The sequence below is a fragment of the Trachemys scripta genome, chromosome 5 (genome assembly GCF_013100865.1).
Source record: "Trachemys scripta elegans isolate TJP31775 chromosome 5, CAS_Tse_1.0, whole genome shotgun sequence".
Taxonomy (NCBI): Eukaryota; Metazoa; Chordata; order Testudines; family Emydidae; genus Trachemys; species Trachemys scripta.
Window position 1 is genome coordinate 6598436 of NC_048302.1, and position 21950 is coordinate 6620385.

General features: G+C 42.1%; 1 protein-coding gene across 2 annotated transcripts in view; it reads right to left on the reverse strand.

Moving 5' to 3' along the window:
• TECRL (trans-2,3-enoyl-CoA reductase like) overlaps positions 1-20449 on the reverse strand; it is a 107626-nt gene extending 87177 nt beyond the window's left edge. The window contains exon 1 of one of the 2 annotated variants that reach the window (XM_034771756.1): positions 20076-20449. In XM_034771756.1, the coding sequence (XP_034627647.1) occupies positions 20076-20309 (234 nt within the window). In that variant the 5' untranslated portion in view covers positions 20310-20449. Of the gene's footprint in view, positions 1-9255; positions 9407-20075 lie in introns of those variants that run through there. The other variant, XM_034771757.1, reaches the window with a different exon arrangement.
• Between the last annotated feature and the right edge of the window lie 1501 nt (positions 20450-21950).

Here is a 21950-nt window from a genome sequence, read left to right on the forward strand (position 1 = left end):
TCCAGCGTCTGTTGGAATTGTGGAGAGTTAGTCTGTAGCCAGGGCTGTAACGCCACTGAATTCACTGGGTGAAGTCCCTGAAGTCAATAGCAAAACATCCTCTTGACTTCAGTGGGGCCAGGATTTCACCCAGTGAAATTACACCAGGTACATGAGAGGAAGGTCTGATCCTGAATTCTTGGGCATTGTTTTGGAGTTCTAGCACCAGCATTATCTTACCCTGTGGATACAATGACAAAAGAAAACATTTTATCTGTATCTGGTGTGTACATAAGCCATTCCATAAGAGTACCTACAGGACCTTTATAGAATACCACATCATCCTATAATGTGTACACACATGACAAAAATGCTTCAAAGCTTTCAGACTTGGCCTGATTCCAGTATCCCTCTGCCTTTTTATATGAGGCTAGAATCCCTTTGTTACATGAGTGCACCTGCAGAGGTCTTGAAAGGAGAGGGAAGGTCAGACTACATTTTAGAAATCTCTAAAAATTACCAAAAATACCTTTCCCCACACAATGTTTTATGATCTGGAAGCTTTCCCACTGTTAGAAGCAAGTGCTGTATATCCAGAAATAAGAGTCTGAAACAGAGGAAACCAGACTAAACTCTGGACATTTTATTTTCTGGCCCCAGAGACATGACCCAGATCAAGACTCTAAAGATTTATATCCCTGTCATAAGACGAGGGCAGTACTGCTCATGGTCTGTTCTTACACTGGAAAGGGAGGAGTCCTGACTTTCGAAATGTTTACGGGCACTAATTACTTGTGTTAGGCCTGGTCTACACTAGGGGGAGGGGGCAGGAAATTGATCTAAGTTACGCAACTTCAGCTATGTGAATAACGTAGCTGAAGTCGATGTACTTAGATCAACTTACCATGGTGTCTTCACCGCAGTGAGTCAACTGCTACCACTCCCCCATTGACTCTGCCTGTGCCTCTCGCGTCAGGGGAGTACAGGAGTTGACGGGAGAGTGCTCGGGGATCAATTTATCACATCTAGACTAGACATGATAAATCGACCCTCACTGGATCGCTCGCTGCCCGCCGATCCGGCGGCTAGCGTAGACATACCCTTAGTATCTGCAGCCCCACTTAAGAGCAGGGCCTTATTGGGACAGGTGCTGAAAAAACAAACAAACAAACAAAACACTGAGAGACTATTGCTGCCTCAAAGAGCCTATGATCAAAATGGACAAAGGGAAACAGAGGCAGAGATCAGCAGCATAGCCAGGAATTGAAACTCCTGATTCCCAGTCAAGACAGTCCACATAACCATACGGCCTCCCCTCATTCAACACAAAACCTCCTGTTTTGAGCCCTGATTAGTGAGGAGATATTGTACCTCAATGCTACCATTTGTCCAGGAGTGAATGTTGGCTCCCTCGGATGTCAGAGCAGTGCAACTTTGTGGGAGACATGCTGAAGTTGGGAAGAAATGAGGAAACATTTCTGACAGGTTGCGGTTTTTAAATGCCATCCCTAAGCATAAGGGTTGATGCCTGTAGCGCTAAACACCTCCCTTTATAAGCCCCTTCTTTCAATTACTTATGACTTTGCCAAACTTTAGCTCTTTGGGCTGAAGTCAGTGGACGTTCCACTGATGTGTCCCAGGGAAAGAATTGAGCCACTAAGTGTTGGACTCTTACTCTAGATAAGGCTCGAAGAAAATGGTTTCCCCATCCCATGAAAGTTTGATAGTTCAAGTAGTTTCCTGTTCCACACTGGGACAGGGCAGAGACTTTCCAAAGTTTTTCATAACCTACCCCACCCTCTGCAAAGAGAGTTCAACCTCCAACTAGATGAATCAGGCAGAGCCGGGACCAGAACCTGGGTCTTTTGAATTGCAGGTGAGTGTTTTAAGAACCAAGCAATTTTTAGGTGGTTTGACCAGAAATTGGAGCCTGAGGAAAAAGCTTCACAACAAGAATTTAACCAAAACAACCTTTTCCTGTGAAAAGTTTCAGTTTTCCGTAGTCAGCATTTTCCACCCAAAAACATTTAGTTAGACGCTCTCACTGCTCAGCTCTGAAGTTTTTAAAGAAGAGTGATGGACTTGGGGCTGGGGTCTGTATTTAGAGATAACTATTGAATCTGAGGTTATAGTGCGTATTTCCAAGCAAATATGGGCTTCTACAGGCTACCACTTATGTCACTCAGGGGTGTGAATAAGCCACCCCCTGTAGCGACGTAAGTTACTGACCTAAGTGCTGGTGTGGACAGTGCTATGCCAATGGGAGAGCTTCTCCCACCGAGATAGCTACCGCCTCGTGGAGCTGGATTTTTTATGCCGATGGGAGAGCTCTCTTCACCAGATGCGCTACAGCTGCATCAGAGTAGCACGTTAGTGTAGACTAGTCCTATGACCATTATGCTTATGGCTTAAGGAGGACAGGCTACTTAATAGATCTGGAGTCACACTCATGTTTTTATACCTGAGAGAGCCTGGAGCATTGATGAGGCTAGAAGGCAGAAAGATTTGTTTTGTGGGTCAGTTGACTACCAGCCAATGATATCTCCATACTTCAGAAGAACTATGCAGCATAGAAGGAGAAAAGGCATTTTCCTTTTCAGGATGATTTGGGACATTAAGGAGTCAAGATGTCTCTTTATCCTGCAGAGGTAAGGAGGACACATCCTATAGAAGGATTAAATACAATTTTTGTGACTCACTGTCTTAAAAAAAAAGATTTCATAAAGCAACCAGTGAAGTTATGGATTGCAATATTGATCAGCTTGAAGACAATGCAGAGACATCTTACAAATCAGAATTTCCTCTGCATGCTCCATTAATTATCTTTTGTTCAATGGAACTTGAAATGGAATCGTAAGGTTGGAACACCACACCACCTTGTCACCCACTGTACTTAATTGAATAAAAACTTTTTGAAATATGCTGTGACAATTATAATTTCTTCTCCCCTTTTATTCCCTGTAAATTATTCTGGGAAGGGCGATAACCCTGCTTTTACTCCAGTTCATGCTGGTTAAATATGTGAAGGTCAAAACACAATAAAGACCAGTCTTGGGCTATTTAAAAAAGAAATGGCTTTCATTTTAGAAGCAGTTCTTATTTGGATGTAGTCCGAAGAAAACCTTGTGCTTTCCAGCCATGAAAAGTGCCATCTTGCTACCTACCCTTAGATCCATGCAAAGATCATTTTCCTGCCTCATTACTCCAACGACATCACCCAACCCTTTGCATGCTTCCATTGTATGTTTGACCATTTAGCCATTCTTGAGCGGTTCTCCCATATTCTTTGGGAGAAGGAAGGATTTTTAAATTAAACAATTGGAAAATGTATTTTTATACCCTCGCATAACTCAACAGCTAATATGTTGATGTTTAGGGGATTTAGGCATGTGATCAAAGTTAAGCAGATGGGGCTTTCCTGGATAGGGGCCTATGTGTTGAAAGTTGCAGCCTGAGAGATAAATGTTTTACAAACGAAAGCATAAAATCCAGGCCCTTCTGAAGGGTAGCTAGCGTCTGTTTCTGATGAACCCTCACTGGCTGCCTGGGCTGTTTCCTACCTTGGTTTGCTTGCAGGCATCTGCCATGGATCTGTGCTCTTCAGTTCTCTCCCTAGAGTTTCATCTCTCCATGCAGCTTTTCCCAGTTTGTTGCTGAGAAGTTTTCTTCAGGATCTCTTAGACTTTGTCAACCCTCTGGAACCCCTGCTGCCCTCCAGGGCTAATCCCTACAACAGCTGTCCTCTTTCACTCCTCCCCTGGTGACCCTTCCTTTATAGGGAGCCACCCAGTTTGGTTCTCCCCAGCTGGGACTAATCCTTGATTACCTGCCTCCCTTCCAGGTACCACAGAAAAAGCTAATTGGGTTCTCCGATTCCTCTTAACCCTATCTTCATCAGTGTGGGCTTTATACACCACATCACAGCGAGGTTATAGTGGAAAGTGTTTTGCAACCTTGCCTGTCACTATGAGAAACCACAGTGGTCTCGTATATCAGGTGTCACCTCCAGGAAGGAAGATGGTCCAGTAGGCTTGTAGGTGGGTAAACTGGGTTCAGCTCTCTGCTGTATCCTGGGGTGTTCTTGTGTCCACCAGAGCACAAGGCACTGGACAGAGGTCTGCTTCATTCAATGTCTCAGTTTCCCCCACTGCCTCTGTGTTACATAACAGGAGCCTCTTAAAAAGGTACAAGTAGCAGAGGGGTAGCCGTGTTAGTCTGGATCTGTAAAAAGCAACAGAGGGTCCTGTGGCACCTTTAAGATTAACAGATGTATTGGAACATAAGCTTTCGTGGGTGAATACTCAGTGTGTCTGACAAAGTCGGTATTCACCCACGAAAGCTTATGCTCCAATACATCTGTTAGTCTTAAAGGTGCCACAGGACACTGTTGCTTCTTAAAGGTACAGTATCCCAGATTTCCTCAATGACATGAGGCAATTCACTTGAGGTGGAATGTTCAAAAGAAGATAGAAGTTTAGCTCCTTTTGAGCATCCCATCCTTAGTCTCTGTGCCTCAGGGATGCATCTGTACCATGGGACTAATAGCCAGGGCCAGCTCCAGGCACCAGCAAAGGAAGCAGGTGCTTGGGGAGGCCAATGGAAAGGGGCGGCACATCTGGGTCTTCGGCGGCGGGTCCCTCACTCCCTCTCGACCCACTGCCGAAGAATGAAGCGGCATGGTAGCGCTGCTGCCAAAGTGCCGCCAATCATGGCTTAATTTTTTTTTTTTGGCTTCGCCGCTTGGAGCGGCAAAAAAGCTGGAGCCAGTCCTGCTAATAGCACTTCCCTTCCTCCCAGGGATGCTTTGAAGAGAAACACATTGAAGAGTGTTAGGGGATCAGTTATTACAGTAAGGTGTTGCCTAGGGGATAGCATGTTAGACTGAGACTCTAGAGACCTCAGATAAATTCCCAGATCTAGCACTGGGTGACCTTGGGCATGTCACTTCACCTCACTGTGCCTCATTTTCCCCTTCTGTAAAATGGCGATAGTGATACCAAACACCTTTGTAAAGTGCTTTAAGACCTATTGATGGAAAAATGTGGGGTGTTATTATAGAAGTACCTTAGACAGAGAGGATATCACAAATGCTACCTGTCCCTTTTTCATATTATCTTTCACATTTATAGGTCAAGTCCTATAAGTCCATTGATGATATGCAACACAATTACGTACTTTCTAGTGCTGAAGGATTATTATTTTCAGTGCCTAAGGTTAAAAGAATGTCAATAAGAATTTGAGTTATAGAATTTGAACAAATAAATGATCTTCCTATTCATTATTATAGTTGAATTTTAATTAGTTTTTTAAGTTTTTGGAAAACCAATACTGTTGAACTATGCACCTCCTCTATGTACTAATTTTCAATGACTATTGAAAGTCTGAAACTCCGCCATTTGAATTGTTTGTTATATTCAAGGTGTACAAACGGAGAAGTTGGATAAATTAAAAGAAATACTCACTGAAAGGTGGAAATGTAAAGACTTCATTTCTTAGAATCCAGAACCTTAACACACATGAACCAAAACCAGAGAGACACGAAGCAGGCTGCTCCCTTCGACAGAAAGCTAAAATTCACTCAACCCTGCTTTAGGCTGACTTTTTGCAGACTGACTCTGATCACACCCCACACACTTCCCTCTGAACTCCCTAGCCTGCAAGAAGGACCAGGAAACCCTTTAGGATTTAAAATAATGGCTTGAAAATTGTGTACAAATTACAATGCATCACACTGTTCATTAACATTAGACAGCCAGAACCTTAGTCAGCGTAAATGTACTCAAGTAGAGTTATGTCAGCTTACGCCAGCGGAGGATCCGGCCTAGAAAGTAGATAAATAACTGTCATGGGGTAACTCACCACACTGGCACCTTCTGCTGGGCGTTTCGGGAATTAGCTCAGTCCTAGCAGGTGCATCCTCAGGTGGTGGTGGCTCTCCCATCTTCGCCTCCAGACCCATTACAACTCCTTCCTCTTGGTGTTTGCTTTGTGGCACAGCCCTCTGGCCGTGTCACCATCTGGTATCCCCCCAACAAGAGCCCAGCCACTCCTCACAGCAGCTTGGCGGTCCACAACCAGGCTGCTCCTTCAGCAGGTAGTGGGGGGCGGGGACAGCCCAGAGGCCTTGCAAACAGCAGCTTCCTGCTGCCTCTTCCTTCCAGCTCACTGTCTCTACTTCCCCAGAGCCTCCGTTCCTTTGGCTCCAGCTCCTTTGCCCTATTCCCAGGGCCTCCAGCCTGTAATTCCTGGCAGACCACCAGGAGCCCACTAAAAAAACAGTCTTCTCCCTAGGGCTCCATGCAGCAGACTAACATGCTCTGGTCTGCAGCTTCCTTTTATATGGGCCGGCTGGGCCCTGATTGGCTGGTCCAGCCGCCGCCCTAATTGTCTAGAGCCCCCGTCCTAATTGGCTGTTTCCCCTGCAACGGCCTGCTGCGCAGCCTCCCTAGGCTGGTTTTATCCCTCCCAGGGCCAGTCCTATTGGGTTCCAGGCAGTGGGCGGGCGCCCCGTCACAATAACTAATGGGAATGCCATTTATTTGTTAAAATGAAGCTTGCAACAAGTGTCTCTTCAATACTGCTTTCATATACAGCCCTTGCCTAGGGCACGTGCTGTGCTATCAGCAGGAATCGATGAAAAATCAGTGCGAAGAAAGAGCCATTCTAATTCATCTTCATTTTTTTTTGTTTGCCTTTGACTTAGCTTTAGCTGATTTGTTCCTCTTTGGGCTCATTTTCAAAGAGTATTAAAAAATATGTTGCACTGTCCATATCCTCCCTACTTACTCTCCAGCTATGACCCCATTTGAGCTTGAGCCATGAATGAGGATCACGATAATCACTTCCAAACACTATATGATTCACCAGAGTCCCACGGTTATGGGAGATAAGTGGTTACGTGTAAGAAAGTATCTTCAGCAACCACCAGTGATTAAAGCTTCTATCATGGAATTTGACACCTTACCCATGGATTGCTGTGGAAGTTATACACTAAGGCCCAGATACACACAGGTATGGAAATCCATGGAAGTTAGGAGCCTAAATACCCTAAACTGAGATCTGGATCCAGACTTTCCCAGAATTCACAGATGTTCAGAGCTATGGTTTTAGTCCATGCCCATTATCACCTACCTGGGTATTGTTTGACCACAATTAGTAATTTACTACCGATAACTGTGTGCTCAGATTGGCTTTGACATAGAAAATAATCTGAATGACATACTTTGTGGTTCTGAATTAATTTCACTTGCAGACAGCATACAAAAATATCAAGAATAGAAAGTCCAAATTCTCTGCTAGTGCAAATCATCACAGATGTATTGACTTCTGTAGAGCTGGGCCGAGTTACAGCATTAGAGAATTTAGTCCCAGAGGTATACTAGACTGATATATTATAGTAGTAGCTATATTTAGGTAATATATTAGGTAGCAATTTCCACAGGTGCTCTAAACACAGGGTTGTTGTCATCCTGGAGAACTTCGAATCAATCAAATCCATATTTGAAAAGTGTGATGGAAGTAGTGCATGACTATTAATAATGTTGTAGGAGACTTCACTTTCCTTTACAGTTACAGAATCCCTTCACACCTGGAGGCTGAGAATACTTGAATACTATGGGGCAGTCATTATTTTCTACCTTCCCAGTGTCATCTTGGCACTTCAAATAATCTCTCTTTGCAAGGAAATTGCTGAAAGCAAAGGACAGATAATGCAGGAAAATACTTAAGGCACCGGAGTGGGATAAGGTAAAATGGAAAGAGAAAGAAGTCTGTTAACATTTAAAAAGCTTTCAATCCGTTCCTGACTTTACTATGCTCATTTCTGAGCAAACCTCATCACTTCATAGCATCGTACAGAAAGGACACTACCAAGGTTAAGTTCACATTGCGGGCTCAGAAGGAAGGTATTGTGGTTAAGAGGATTCAGGAGATGTGTGTTTAGTTCCCTGCTCTGACACAGGTTTACTGTGTGACATTGGACAAGTCACCTAATCTCTCTGTGTCTCATTTCCCCATCTGTAAAATAGGGATAATAATCCTGTTCTTCTCTTATTTTGTCTATTTAATCTGTAAGATATTCAGTAGAGCTGGGAGAAATTTTTTAGCCAAAATTTGTTTTGGTTTGGGGTTTTTTTTGCCAAAAATGTGGATTCAAGTCAACTGACAAATTTTGTGGATTTGTTTTGAGTTCAGCAAATTGTTTCAGTCAAACTAAAAAATCAAAACGCAGGAAAGCGGACATGTTTGATGCTGATATTTTTGAAATGAAGCATTTCAATTTTTCAAGTTGAAATAATATTTCATTTAGGAATAAAAATTTTAGCTTCAGGTGGACCAAATCATTTTATTTGACCTGAAATGAATTGTTTTTCAACTTTTCGATTTGTTAAATATTCTGGGGGGAGGGGGAATGGTTTGGGGTCGATGCAAACCTTTTTTTGGGGTGGGAGAACAGACAGAGAACTGAAAAATCAGTTATTCACCCATCATTGCTCTTCTGGGTCGGGACTGCCTCTAATTATGTGTTCCCTTCACAGATTGCCCCAGCAGGCACTTTGCCTTCTTATGAGTTGGACAGCAAGTTCCCTACGGTCCTTGCAGGGAAATAAAAAGAGGAGAAAGAGACAAGAGAGAGCAGGAAATAAAGGAGAAAATGTAATAGGGATTAAAAATCAGCTCTAAAACTGGTGTGGTCAGAAATTCAATTATTTTTTTCACAATACCAAAGGCTATCAACAGAAGATGTTTGCTGATTCTCTTTTCAACTCATTTTTTTTTTATTGTGGAAGTACAGTGCACATTAAAAGGAGAGAATGGTTTTTAAAAGATAGTTTTAAAAAAGAATGATTTAAACTTAGAAAGTCATATTATGATTACAGTATTAATATATTCCAGGGCTTATTGATAGTCATTACTCCATGGCTCAGGTACTTTGTGAAGTACCACAGGCCTCATACTTCAGAAAGTACCTAAAACACGTACCAATAAATCATACCCTAGTACGTTTTAATGCTATAGTAATGCACATATAGGAGGTGATCATACAACCATATTTACATCATGGGTTCTGCTGATTAACCCCTAGGATAATATGGTATCTGAGGCCCCCTATAATATTACAATGCTACCATACAGTCATAACTTGCAATTACCCATGAATTATCCCCAATATAACGGTTTGATCCTCAGTTTTACACAGTTGAGGATCTGCCCCAATAGATATATACTGGGCCATATCCATCCCTGTTGTAACTCCTCTTAATTTCATAGACTTACATCAGGAGGAAGGATGACCCACTGTTCCTAGCCAGGATGATGGCTCTCATGAACAGCTTGATGAAAAGCCCATTGATGTCAAAGGGATTAATTTGAATCAGGCCCTCAAAATTTGGATTTCGTTTTTTTTCACGTCTAAAGAGTCTTCTCACTAAAGCAGGGAATGAATAAGTAAAAGCCTGACATTTAAAAGAGTCTTCCGAACTTTGGAAATGATTATCATTGAAAGCAGGAATCCTCTTTAATGGTTTCTATAATTCTCAAAATTACCCACTTTACCAACTTTTGCATGCCCCAAGGTTACCAGCTCTCTCCCTAGCAGAAAACCTGGTCTCTGCTAAATAAATCAATAGCTTCAAAGGCTGCTCCCAGGTTTTCTGTGTCCAAAATCACATCAGAACGGAGAAATAAAAGGGAAGAGCAAGGAGAAAATAATGCATGCAAATCTCTCCTTTTACTCGAAGCTATCAGTTACAGTATTGACATTTCTACGAGTAGGAAGACGTGAGTCCAATGATTCTGGTTTAATAGAACTTGAGTTTGTTCACCTGCAGGGTATTTTGCAAGGTTCAACTAGATTCCCAGGGTAGGGTTTTCTCTTTAGTTTAGTTTTGTTTTCCCCTCCCTACCTAGGGGTTAGAGCAGAATTCAATTTTGAATAGGTAATTAACAGTAATAATCCCTAGCTCATAGGTCACCCTTTCCATGAGTAGATCTCAAAGCACTTTACAAAGGAGGTCAGTATCATTATCCCCATTTTACAGATGGGGAAACTGAGGCAGAGGGAGGTGAAGTGAATTGCCCAGAACCACCCAGCTGCCTAGTGCCTGAGCCAAAAATGGAACCCAGTCTGATCCCAGACTCTAGCCACTAGGTCACACTGTAAATGTCTGCTTGTAATAGGCTTGTAAATGAATTATGACTTCTATTGCAGTAGAACCTAGAGGCCCCAGCCCAGGTCAGTGGCCTATGGTTCTAAATGCCACAGAAACACATCGTAAGAGACAGATCCTCACCCAAACAGCTTACACTGAAAATAGGGTGTGGAAGGGTTGCACCAATTCCAGTGAGTTGCCCAAGCCAGGATAGCAGGTCATTGGCCAAGCCAAGACTAGAACCCCAGCTATCTGAGTCCTAGGCCAGTGCCCTATTTGCTAGACCAGGATGTTGAGAAGTTGAAGTAGTTTGTTCCAAATCCTCATTCCAGCACTCACCCTAAGTAGCGGGGCTTGGCCACGGGGTAGTTCCCCAGGGAGCGGCATGGAAGGCAGGCCCCACTAGGCACTGTAACCAAGAAGCACTCCCTCTCCAGGGAAGAGGATCTGCTAACAGTGGACCTTCCAGCCTGCATCCAGCCAGTCCTTGACCTGTCCCCACCCCTTTGTTGTGGAGTCCTGCGCTGTGCAGGGCTATGTGCCACTGCATGGTCTCTCATGGGATTCTGCCCCACACCAGCAGAGCAAAAGCGCATAGGATATGCTGTAGGTGGGGGTGCAGTGAGGTGCATGCTTTCTGCATGTATCTCGGTCGCTGCAAGGGAGGCTGGCTGGTCCCACTGCTGGAGGGCAGGGCTCTGCCAGAGGGAAAGGTTGGTGATTCTTTAGGGAGGCGTATCGTCCATGAACCCAAACCTGGGGAATTAGAGTGCTGACTTCAGTCAGGCCCAGTGTATTTCCTGAGGGCTGGCTTGCCATCCCAGGAAAACCCTGCCAAAGGAAATGTTACAACTGCAAGAAGAAGAAAGAAAAAAAAAGAAAAAAAACACTGGGGAGGCACTCGGCGGATTTGATGATTTGCACTGGATGAGAGCCCCTAATTTTGTCCTCCAACATTTCTGTTCATCTGAGTCTTCACCTCCCTGGGGCCTGATTCTTCACCACCCTGCCCTTTGCACGGTCATTTTCACCGGTGCAAAGTACACGTAAAACAGCACCAGATCACAATGGTACCACTTTATATCCCCTTTGCATTAGCTTTGCACTGGCCTTGACGCCTGCAGAAGTTGTGGGACAATGGAGAATCAGGCCCACTAGCTGAATACATCATTTGAGGTCTTCCTTTTCCTTCATCTCTCATTCTTTTTGTGTGTTGAAGGAGAGGCTTTTGAAACCTGACTTTCTTCCATTCCCAACCTTCACCTCCCTTCCTTTCAATCCAGACGGATGCATTTCCTTCTGACTCCCATGATCTTTGGATCAGGTCCAAGTGCATTTTGTTTTGAAGGTTCAGACAGTTTCTTATTTCATCTGAACCCATTGGCGTAGCTCTATTAACGGACATAACAGTTAGCACATAATCACTAGTTGGATAGAAAACCTATCTTAGAAGGTATTCAAGACAATTAACGAAGGGATAATCAAGGGCTGCAAGGTACTGTAAGTACTAGGAGGAAAGGTTTATAATAATTCCATTGTTTAATAAACCACATATTCCTTTAAAAAGACCTTTGGAATTTATGATGTTCCATTGAAATTATTTGCATTTTTTCATTTGTGAAGTGTATACACAGATATAGCTGTAAGGCAACTAAATTATACTAGAAAACGGTTTTACAGTTCATAGTTATAATAGCTGGAGAAACCCCAGAATTGACTGTGTTCAGAATGGCTAAGGGATCTTTCAAAAGTATTATGCAAATATCCTATCTGGATTTTAGTGGTCCTGAAAATATAGGTTTTGTTTAGCTGCTGGTGTTCCCAGTGATGGTCGCTGCTAGATCATGAGTGTTGGCAGCTGTTCTAAAACTTGCTCTTGTCTTAAGAGAAAACCTGAGTACATTTCCTAGAAAAGGAGCTGTTCAATGCTACTTCTCCTAGCCCATCACTGCTGCATTGTAGAGCCAAAGAGGAGAGTCTGATGTAAAATGAAATGTCATGTTATTGCAGGGAATAGCTTTAAGAACACTCAATACCCTATTTTAAAGGTAGCAATTGCTCACTTACAAATGAATGTGATTTTTATAAATATAACATACAGGTCAGAGAGTGGGAAGTTAATTTTACTTGCTAGAGATGATTATACATGCCTGACTCATGCCTTCTTTATTTGGCTGCTTGTGAGCTATGGAGGAAAATAGCTACTTTATTATTCCACTCTTCAAAGAGTGGAGATCAGTGAAGTTCCTTGTGGGTGGGATATGATACCAGGGTCTAGTTACTATAAAATAAGGACAAGAGGCCCGATTGTGCTCTCATACCAGTATAAAATAGGAGCAACTCCACTGGATTATGATGATCACAGAGTTGGAAGGGACCTCAGGAGGTCATCTAGTCCAACCCCCAGCTCAAAGCAGGGCCAATCCCCAGACAGATTTTTACCCCAGTTCCCTAAATAGCCCTCTCAAGGGTTGAACTCACAACCCTAGATTTAGCAGGCCAATGCTCAAACTACTGAACTATCCCTCCCCCTAATGAAGATGAAGATGGTAGCCCTAGAAGGCCCAGCCATGGAGCAGGACCACATTATGCGAGGTGCTGTACAAAGGCAGAACAAAAAGATGGTCCCTTGCCCAAACAGTTTACAGTCTAGTTAAGCCAAGAGGATTACACCAATGTAAAACTGGTGTGAGTGAAATCAAAATCAGGCCTAATGTTGCTTTGTGGCTTACGCTGATTACTCAATGTCATATCATATAGCAACAGGGGCCATAGAATTACATTGATTAATAATAATGCTAATGATCATTATTCATTTGTATTGCAGTAATGTTGGGGAACCCCAGTCATGGAGCAGGACCCCATTGAGTGAGGTGTTGTACAAACATAAAACACAAGAATGATACCTGCTCCAGAGAGCTTCCGATCGAACCAGATAGAGAGAAACGTCAATGATCAGTCCATAGTTTAAATAATTTTTGTACATGTGAATGTTAATGAATTCATAACAATAATACACAGGTCTCATAGCATGCTTTTCAAGCATTCATAAATCATGAGGCAGCCCCCAAAATCATGAGCATGTCATAAAAATCATGAGTTCGATATTAATAATAATAATAATTAATAAATCTGAAGGCTTATTTATTTGCCTGCTGGTTTGAGAGCTTTTAGGGTACAAATTTTCAAGTTTTCTCTGCAATCATGAGGAACTGAAGGATACTTAAAAAAAAAAGAAAATTGAGAGTCTCACATAATCACATGACTCCAGGAGAAGCGGCATTAAGAAAACCCCCAATATCATGAGACTTGTGATAAAATCACAACAGTTGGCAATGGTGCATCTAACATTTATGTGCTTATTGCGGACAAGCAGAAAATGGCACGGGGCAGTGGAGAGTGGAGTTGCAATGGGGAAGGGGCAGCAGTAGGTATTGGTGGGGGCTGGTTTGCAGAGCAGAGGGAAAGTGGGTTTCCCAAGCTTTGCAGAGCTCCCATCCTATGCATTTTAGAAAGTGAGATCTCCCTATGGAGACCTGGGAAAGTTCCCAAGAAAAAAATCCCTGCCCTGTAAAAGACTGGGAGTGCGTCCTCGCGCATAGCTCAGCCAGCAAAATGCTGAATCACATAACTGCCGAGCTTGAAAGATTTTGATGAGGAAGGCTTTCTCTGTTTCTCTTCAATGGGTGAGTTCTCCTGCAAAACAATGCTGTACAACACATTCTGTCTTAAAAGCAACTCATGCGACATTAATTACACTGTGCCATATGTGTTGGAAAATGCATTTTCCTACAAGTTAATCTGAAGAAAAAATACTATGTGGCAAACGCTGCAGCATAAACAAAAATGGCTGAGTTGATTTAACAGTGTTCATAAATCAAACCACTGCACATTTATAACCTTAAAAATAAACTATGTCTGGATTTTGGAATAAAGGACAAATAAAGTCAGTTGAAAAATGGTAAGTGACTTTCATAAACAATTTTGAAATTTTCTGAGGTTTTCATAAAAAAGATGAAAACTGAATATCAACATGTTTTCAGTTTTTCATAGCTTTCCAGGACATACTGTATATGCATAGATTACAAAGGACCACTGTTATCATCTAGTCTGACCTCTGCAGGGCCCACAACTGCCCCAAAATAATTCCTGTTTGAGCTAGCAGGTCTTTTACAAAAACACCAATCTTGATTTAAAAATTGCCAGTGATGGAGAATCCACCACAACCCCCGGCAAGTTGTTCCAATGGCTAATTACCCTCACTTTACTTCCACACGGAATTTGTCTTCTAACCCTTGGATCTAGTTACACCTTTTCTGGCTAGATTGAAAAGCCCATTATCACATTTTTGTTCCCCATGTAGGTACATACTGAGTGGCTCTGGGGGTTTTCTTTCTTCTTCCCTTTTCTTTTTTCCTTCCCTTCACTCTTCTCCTCCCCATACCTTTTCCCTGCCAAAATGGGAAAAGCGAGGGTACAGAAAGAAACCTAACACAAATGTTGGCATGGGTGGGGGACGATGACGGACGATATTGTTATATATATATAAAAGCTTGAACAAAATATGTTGACCGACTCTAATCATAGGCCTTCTCATTCCCCTGCAGAGTGTGACCCAGCTTTAGGAAGGAGATTACAGAAACAGGAGTTACTGCTTGCTGTGAGCAAGTGGGTGGGAAGAGATTCATATGGCCGGAAGGGACCATTATGGTCATCTAGTTGGACCTCCTGTACAAACACAGGCCGATAAATCTCACCCAATGATTCCCGCATAGAACCCCAGAACTTCTGTTTGTGCCTGGGCGCATCTTTTTGGGCTTTCCTCCCCTCAATTTTCTAATGTCTTCACAACAAACCCTTTCTGCCTAAAATGTTGAGCGCATGGTCTCTTCCTAGAAGAGAAGTTTGGGGAAACTTTGGAGAATAACCAGACAAAAACATTTTGGAGATAGGACCATTGGAAGTTTCTCAGGAAAATCTCCAGACTTTTTCCTGTAACATCTAATCCCTGAGGTTTCCCCAATACAAAAACATAAAAATACTAAAATATTCTCCCCACCATAAATACCACTAATACTACAGGTGGAACCCTTCTTCTCCCCATCTTCTTTAGAAATGTTTTGAGATTTAATTTAAATATATGACTACATTTTTACTGACACTCATTTGTAGAATACACTCATGCTTCAACATTCATGAATAATGCACACATTACAAACACATACTAATAAAATGTTTGGAACTCACTTCACCATCCTGTCCTATGGACATATTCATAAATTGATTCAAATGTAGCACATGTTAAGTGTTAAACAGGAATAGAGAAGCTTTCCTGGATTCACAGAATCATAGAATCATAGACTATCAGGATTGGAAAGGACCTCAGGAGGTCATCTAGTCCAACCCCCTGCTCAAAGCAGGACCAATGCCCAACTAAATCATCCCAGCCAGGGCTTTGTCAAGCCTGACCTTAAAAACCTCTAAGAAAGGAGATTTCACCACCTCCCTAGGTAACCCATTCCAGTGCTTCACCACCCTCCTAGTGAAAAAGTTTTTCCTAATATCCAACCTAAACCTCCCCCACTCCAACTTGAGACCATTACTCCTTGTTCTGTCATCTGGTACCACTGAGAACAGTCTAGATCCATCCTCTTTGGCACCCCCTTTCAGGTAGTTGAAAGCAGCTATCAAATCACTCCTCATTCTTCTCTTCTGCAGACTAAATAATCCGAGTTCCCTCAGCCTCTCCTCATAAGTCATGTGCTCCAGCCCCCTAATAATTTTTGTTGCCCTCCGCTGGACTCGTTCCAATTTTTCCACATCCTTCTTGTAGTGTGGGGCACAAAACTGGACACAGTACTCCAGGTGAGGCCTTACCAATGTCGAATAGAGGGGAACGATCACGTCCCTCGATCTGCTGGCAATGCCCCTACTTATACAGCCCAAAATGCCGTTAGCCTTCTTGGCAACAAGGGCACACTGACTCATATCCAGCTTCTCGTCCACTGTAACCCCTAGGTCCTTTTCTGCAGAACTGCTGCCTAGCCATTCAGTCCCTAGTCTGTAGCAGTGCATGGGATTCTTCCGTTCTAAGTGCAGGACTCTGCACTTGTCCTTGTTGAACCTCATCCGGTTTCTTTTGACCCTATCTTCTAATTTGTCTAGGTCCTTCTACATCCTATCCCTACCCTCCAGCGTATCTACCACTTCTCCCAGTTTAGTGTCATCTGCAAACTTGCTGAGGGTGCAGTCCATGCCAATGCTTGAATGCTCAACACCTTGCAGGCTAAATTTGATATACATTGTAAGCTCTTTGGAGCTCAGACTGTCTATTCACAATATGTGCATACAGTGCATAGTACGATGGGGCTCTGATCCTTGAGTGCAGCTATTTTTATCTGTCTCTCACTTCCTTGTATAACAACATTCATAGCAGAGTCCCAAGAGCTAGGTATTATTAATGATCATTAATTGTGTAGAGTGCATCTATGGCATACAAACACCTATGCAAAATGTATTACCGGTGCAGCCAACTCTTGGGATTTTATCACAACTCTTGCAATATTAGATGTTTTTTCTTAAAGCCCCAGCTCCTGGAGACAGGGGATTTTGTGAGAATTTCAACTTTAAAAAGATATATTTCTAGCCTTCATGGTTTCAGAGAAAAGCCTGAAAAGTTGAAGCAAGTGTATCCTACAAGCTCAGAAACCATAAAAATGTAAAAAGAACCTAACATTTATTTGTGTTTACACTTCAAGATTTTTAAGCCAATCTCATGATTTTTTGGGGAGTGAGGGGTGGAACTCCTGACTCATAATTTTCAAATATTTGGTACTGGCACTGCTGAATTACTCTTAACCCTCCTTTCCTATACCTCTCCCTGCAGAAACTTTATTCTTTGTGCAACTACAGTCTGGCATCTTTCCCCCCCAGAGATATTAAGAGAAAGAAGGAATCAGTCAACGTCTCTATATTTAAGTATCCCGTTATCATTATTAGTGAATACACAAAGTAGGCTTAAACAAGATTAGGCTCTTTTTGTGCTAGGCATGCTACATACACGTACTAAGAGACAGCCCCAAAGAGCTTACAGTCCACATAGACAAGAAAAAGGAAATAAATATTATTATTCTACAGAAGGCAAGTTGAGGCACAGAGTAATCCAGTGATTTACCCAACATTGCACAGGAAGTCTGTGTGATCATCTGAACCCACATCTCCTAAATCCCACTCTGATGCCTTAACCACAAGACGATCTTCCTTGTTATACAGTCTATAGCGCTAGGATTCTCCTTACTGAATGCACAGATCTTCTATTAACTGTAATGGGATTTCTGTGCCCGTGTAATGATGACAACTAACCCATCGGGTAGCAGTGCCTGGTACTTATCTTCAGAGGGATTAATCATCTCTTCCCTCCACCTGAGCCTCCATAAGGGTGAGAGAATAAGAGGCACTTGCTCTGTCATTATTGATTTAGTTTTCCGGTCAGATTTATTAAACTGGGACTATTACCCATGCATTTGCTAAGCAGCATATTCTGAATTGTTAACAATTTGTAATGACGGAATAAGAATATATATATTTTAAAATATGTGCGTGGTGTGCCCGCCTATTATTAATCTTGACAGGAAATAATTACACACAGGGCTGAGAAGTGAGGTTAATAGCAATTATATTAGAAATAGAAAGCAGACATTAGACGTGTCATGTTAGGTCTGTTCTATTCTCCATTTAATTAAGCAGCAGGTTATGTGAAATTTAGTGAAATGTTCTCTTCATTGCTGTAATAAACTATAGAAATATGGTGCGCTGATACCAATGAGCTCTAATTGCAATACAGAATGAATGTCTTAATCTCTGCCTTTGGAGTTGCTTTGGAAGGGGATTTCCATAGTATACTAAGGGGTTTGAACACTCAGATGAATGGGAATTGGACATCCAAACTCCTCAGGGAGCTTTGGAAATCTGAGGCTTGTGTTATTTTTTCAATGATCTCTTGTACGATGCCTGGAGGTGGGGTAGGGGAGGCGCTCCTGGCAGCCAATACACAGGTGGCCCTGGCTTTCTGGCTAGATGCCACAAACCCATGAATTCAGTTGTCCTCTCTGCAACGGAGCCTTTTTTACTTGGCTTTTATGGAGCATGTCACAACCATCACTCAGGTATGAAGTGGGTAATTACTATGAGTCCTCTCTTGAAGCGGGGGAGCCTAAAGTTTGGGAGGTTTTATCTCAAGGAAGCCCAAAAATAAGTACAGTAGAGCCCCGTTTATCTGACCCTACATTATTCGTCTCTCCGTATTAACAGAACAACCAGCGCACACAGGTCCAGAAGTGGGGTCTCTCTCCTGTAGCGCTGCAGCCTCGCACTTTCCCATCTCCAGATTATCTGGATTTTTGATTATCCGATGTGGCCGCAGTCCCAATTAGATCAGATAAACGGGGTTCTGCTGTATCAGGACTAAAACCAAGGCCTCCTGGCCGGTAGCTATTCCAGTACACCACAGTAATGTTTAGACAAATCATTTAGGGTGGGATTTTTCAAAGTGCTTAGCATTCGCGTAACTCTGCTCCCATTGCAGTAAATTCCATGAAGTCAATGGGACTACTGATGAACTTAAAGTTAGGTAAATGCTTACGTTTGGGTGGGGAGGGGGGTTGTTTTTTGGATTGGAGACTTTATTCAGTATATTTTCAAAAATCACATTATTGATTATTATTATTATTATTATAGGAGATCTAGTTAGTTTTGCAGTACACACATAATCACACATTAAAAATAATAAATAATGTATTATATCTTTGTTGATCATTCAATATTAATGCAAACGAATGGATTTATTTAATATAAACTAGTTATCTATATTACAGAATGGTGCTTTGAAAGACCATGAACGCTGGAAATTTTTTGGTGTATCCCAGCTTGCACATATAAACGATGTTAAAATTAATATCTTCAGAAGTTTGAGTTATTTGTTCCAGTGTGTGTGGGGGGGACACAAGAATCTTCAGTGGGGAAGATAATAAACCATTACTGTTTAGCCAAATGAGAAGTCTCATAATTCTGCTGTGCCATGCTAATGTTCTATACTCTAAAGAAATATTCTGTATTTTACAATTTTCCTTGCAAAATACAATAGGTCAGATTGCCTGCTGGTGTACACTGGAATAGCTCCATTGACTCAATGCTGATTTTTTTTCCAGCTGACCCTCTATTTGTAATTATCCAACATTAATAAATAGCTTTGATTTTCCGCAAAAGCCATGGGTAATCCAGCCTCCGAATCTGCAATAGAAATCTGTGGTGAAAATGTTTATTTTTAGATAAAGTCTCTTGAGGTGTTTTCTCAAGCCAGCATTTACTTATGTGGTAGAATCCAATCTTATCCCATCCCTTTGCCACACTTGTCCATAATTTGAATGTAACTTAAGCCCCAGGATGTACGTCATTAACACAAAAATCTCTCTTAGCCAAACTGCCCTACGTGAAAATCTACTCTGGATCCCGGTTCCCCTTTGGATAAATGGGGTTCTACTGAATGCGTTTGAACACTAAAAAGAACCTACAGTACTGCAGTGATTCAAGTCTTTGCAAATATCTTATAAAACTGAATAACCTTTTCTAAAGTGCCTGTTTAAGTATTAGGCCCTGAAATAAACATTGCAATCTCATAAACTATAAAACCTAAGCAAAGTATCTGCTTGATTCTGCTGACCAGTCAGCAGGTATAAAAAGTCCAAACGTATTTATTCGCAAAGGTTTTGGAACACGAGGAAAAAGAACCAAAGGACAGTGAATAAGGAGACATTCTGAGTATATCCCAGTAGGATGAACAAGATTAAATCCATGTTAGGATAATATTGCACTAGAGGAAAAAGTAAACCATAACGGCATCTTTTGAATCACGCACTCAGCAGTGTGCCGAAAATGACACACACTCACCTTATCCACCACACAGATCTGCCTCTTACTTTGGGCATCAAGGATTTCCACTTCAAAGTAAGTGATTTTTGAATGCCTGAGTATGGGTGGTGATCTGAGCTGGCCAGCAGAGAGTACAAGCTGAGACAAGTTGAAAAAAGACCTCATGTCATTCTGTGGCCCCGGCAGTGCGGCTCCATGCACAGCAAAGTCCTTCTTGTGCTCTGCAACGCTGGGTTTATGCCTCCTGAACATTGTGTGACCCAGCAGCAGCAACTGTCATGTCGACACAGGACACTTCCAAGGGGAAATGTGTCCTCCCTGCATCAGTTAAATACAAGCACGGACTGATGAGACATTAAAGGTCAAGTGGCATTCCATTTTGAGAGTCCAGTCTTATGTAGCAGGACTGAAAACAATGGCTCTCTAATCCATTTCTATATTTAACTTGCTATTGTGATGTGCTGCTTTTTTTATTTTTTTTTTAAACCAGCATTTGAAACAACACGTCCTACTTACTCCCTTTATCTTGATTCTCTACTATGACAAGTCAGTCCCTGAAATTCCACGGCCAGAAAGGAATCAGGAATGAAATGCAATGAATTCCACAGTTATCTATCAGGGCTAGGTGTTTAAACATGTCCATATATGAAAAATATGTGAAATGTCATCTCCCCTAGAGCTGTTGGTTAATGCACAAGGGGAAGTTAAAACAACAAAATGCCAGGACTTCATCAGCAGAACTCGAGAGCTGCTGACATATCCTGGTGGCAGAAAAGGTTTGGCATTTGGCTACATTTAATGCAATGCACGGTATGTTATATATTCAGAGCAGAATTCTCTCCTCAGCTATGCTAATACCATTGAAGCCAAAGAAATTATACCAGTGCAAGGCTCCATTTCAGGAAAGCGTTCACGCTCAGAAAGAATGAAATCAATGGGACTCTTCATGGACTAAAGATTATGTAAGAACCTTCCTCGGTCATGGTAATTTGAACCCTTTCCCCCGCCTAGTTCAATACAGTATTAGCCCTTTTTCTGATGTTCCACACTGAACTAAAAGAGGCCTTGATTTTATAAATAAGGGTCTGGTTAAAACAACACACATTTCCACCATGCCCTTAGTACTGCTGCATTTGCCACTGAATGTCTTTTCATAGAATTTGAGCAAAGCAGTGGCACCATATTGATGTTTTCCATCTCAAGAGTCTCACCAAACTCTGCACCATTTTACGCTGTTAAATGGCAGGAACTCCTCTCTCCCCAAAACACTTCTCTTCTAGCACAATCTCCAGGATGTTACTGGCAGAGCACCAAATGAGGGCTGAATTCAACCCACATATTAAAAAGAACAGGAGTACTTGTGGCACCTTAGAGACTAACAAATTTATTAGAGCATAAGCTTTCATGGACAACAGCCCACTTCTTCTTAGAGCATAAGCTTTCGTGGACTACAGCCCACTTCTTCGGATGCATCCGAAGAAGTGGGCTGTAGTCCACGGAAGCTTATGCTCTAATAAATTTGTTAGTCTCTAAGGTGCCACAAGTACTCCTGTTCTTTTTGCGGATACAGACTAACACGGCTGCTACTCTGAAACCCACATATTAAAATCAGCCTTGCAGCTATGGCTCGTGAAGCGTAGGCACAGAAAAAGTCATCCCGCTTGTTTTATGGACAATGAACGTCATTGTGGGATACCCAGCATGTGTATCGATTAAGCATTGGCAAGATAAAGGATTAACACGATTGCACTGAAAATAAGGCTCTGTTACCTTTAAATCAACCATTACTTAAATATAATTTACCAGTCAACCAATTATTTTGCTGAACACAAAGAAGCACTACACAATATCTGGAAATCACCAGAATGGAAAGGAGAATGCGTTAAAATTAGT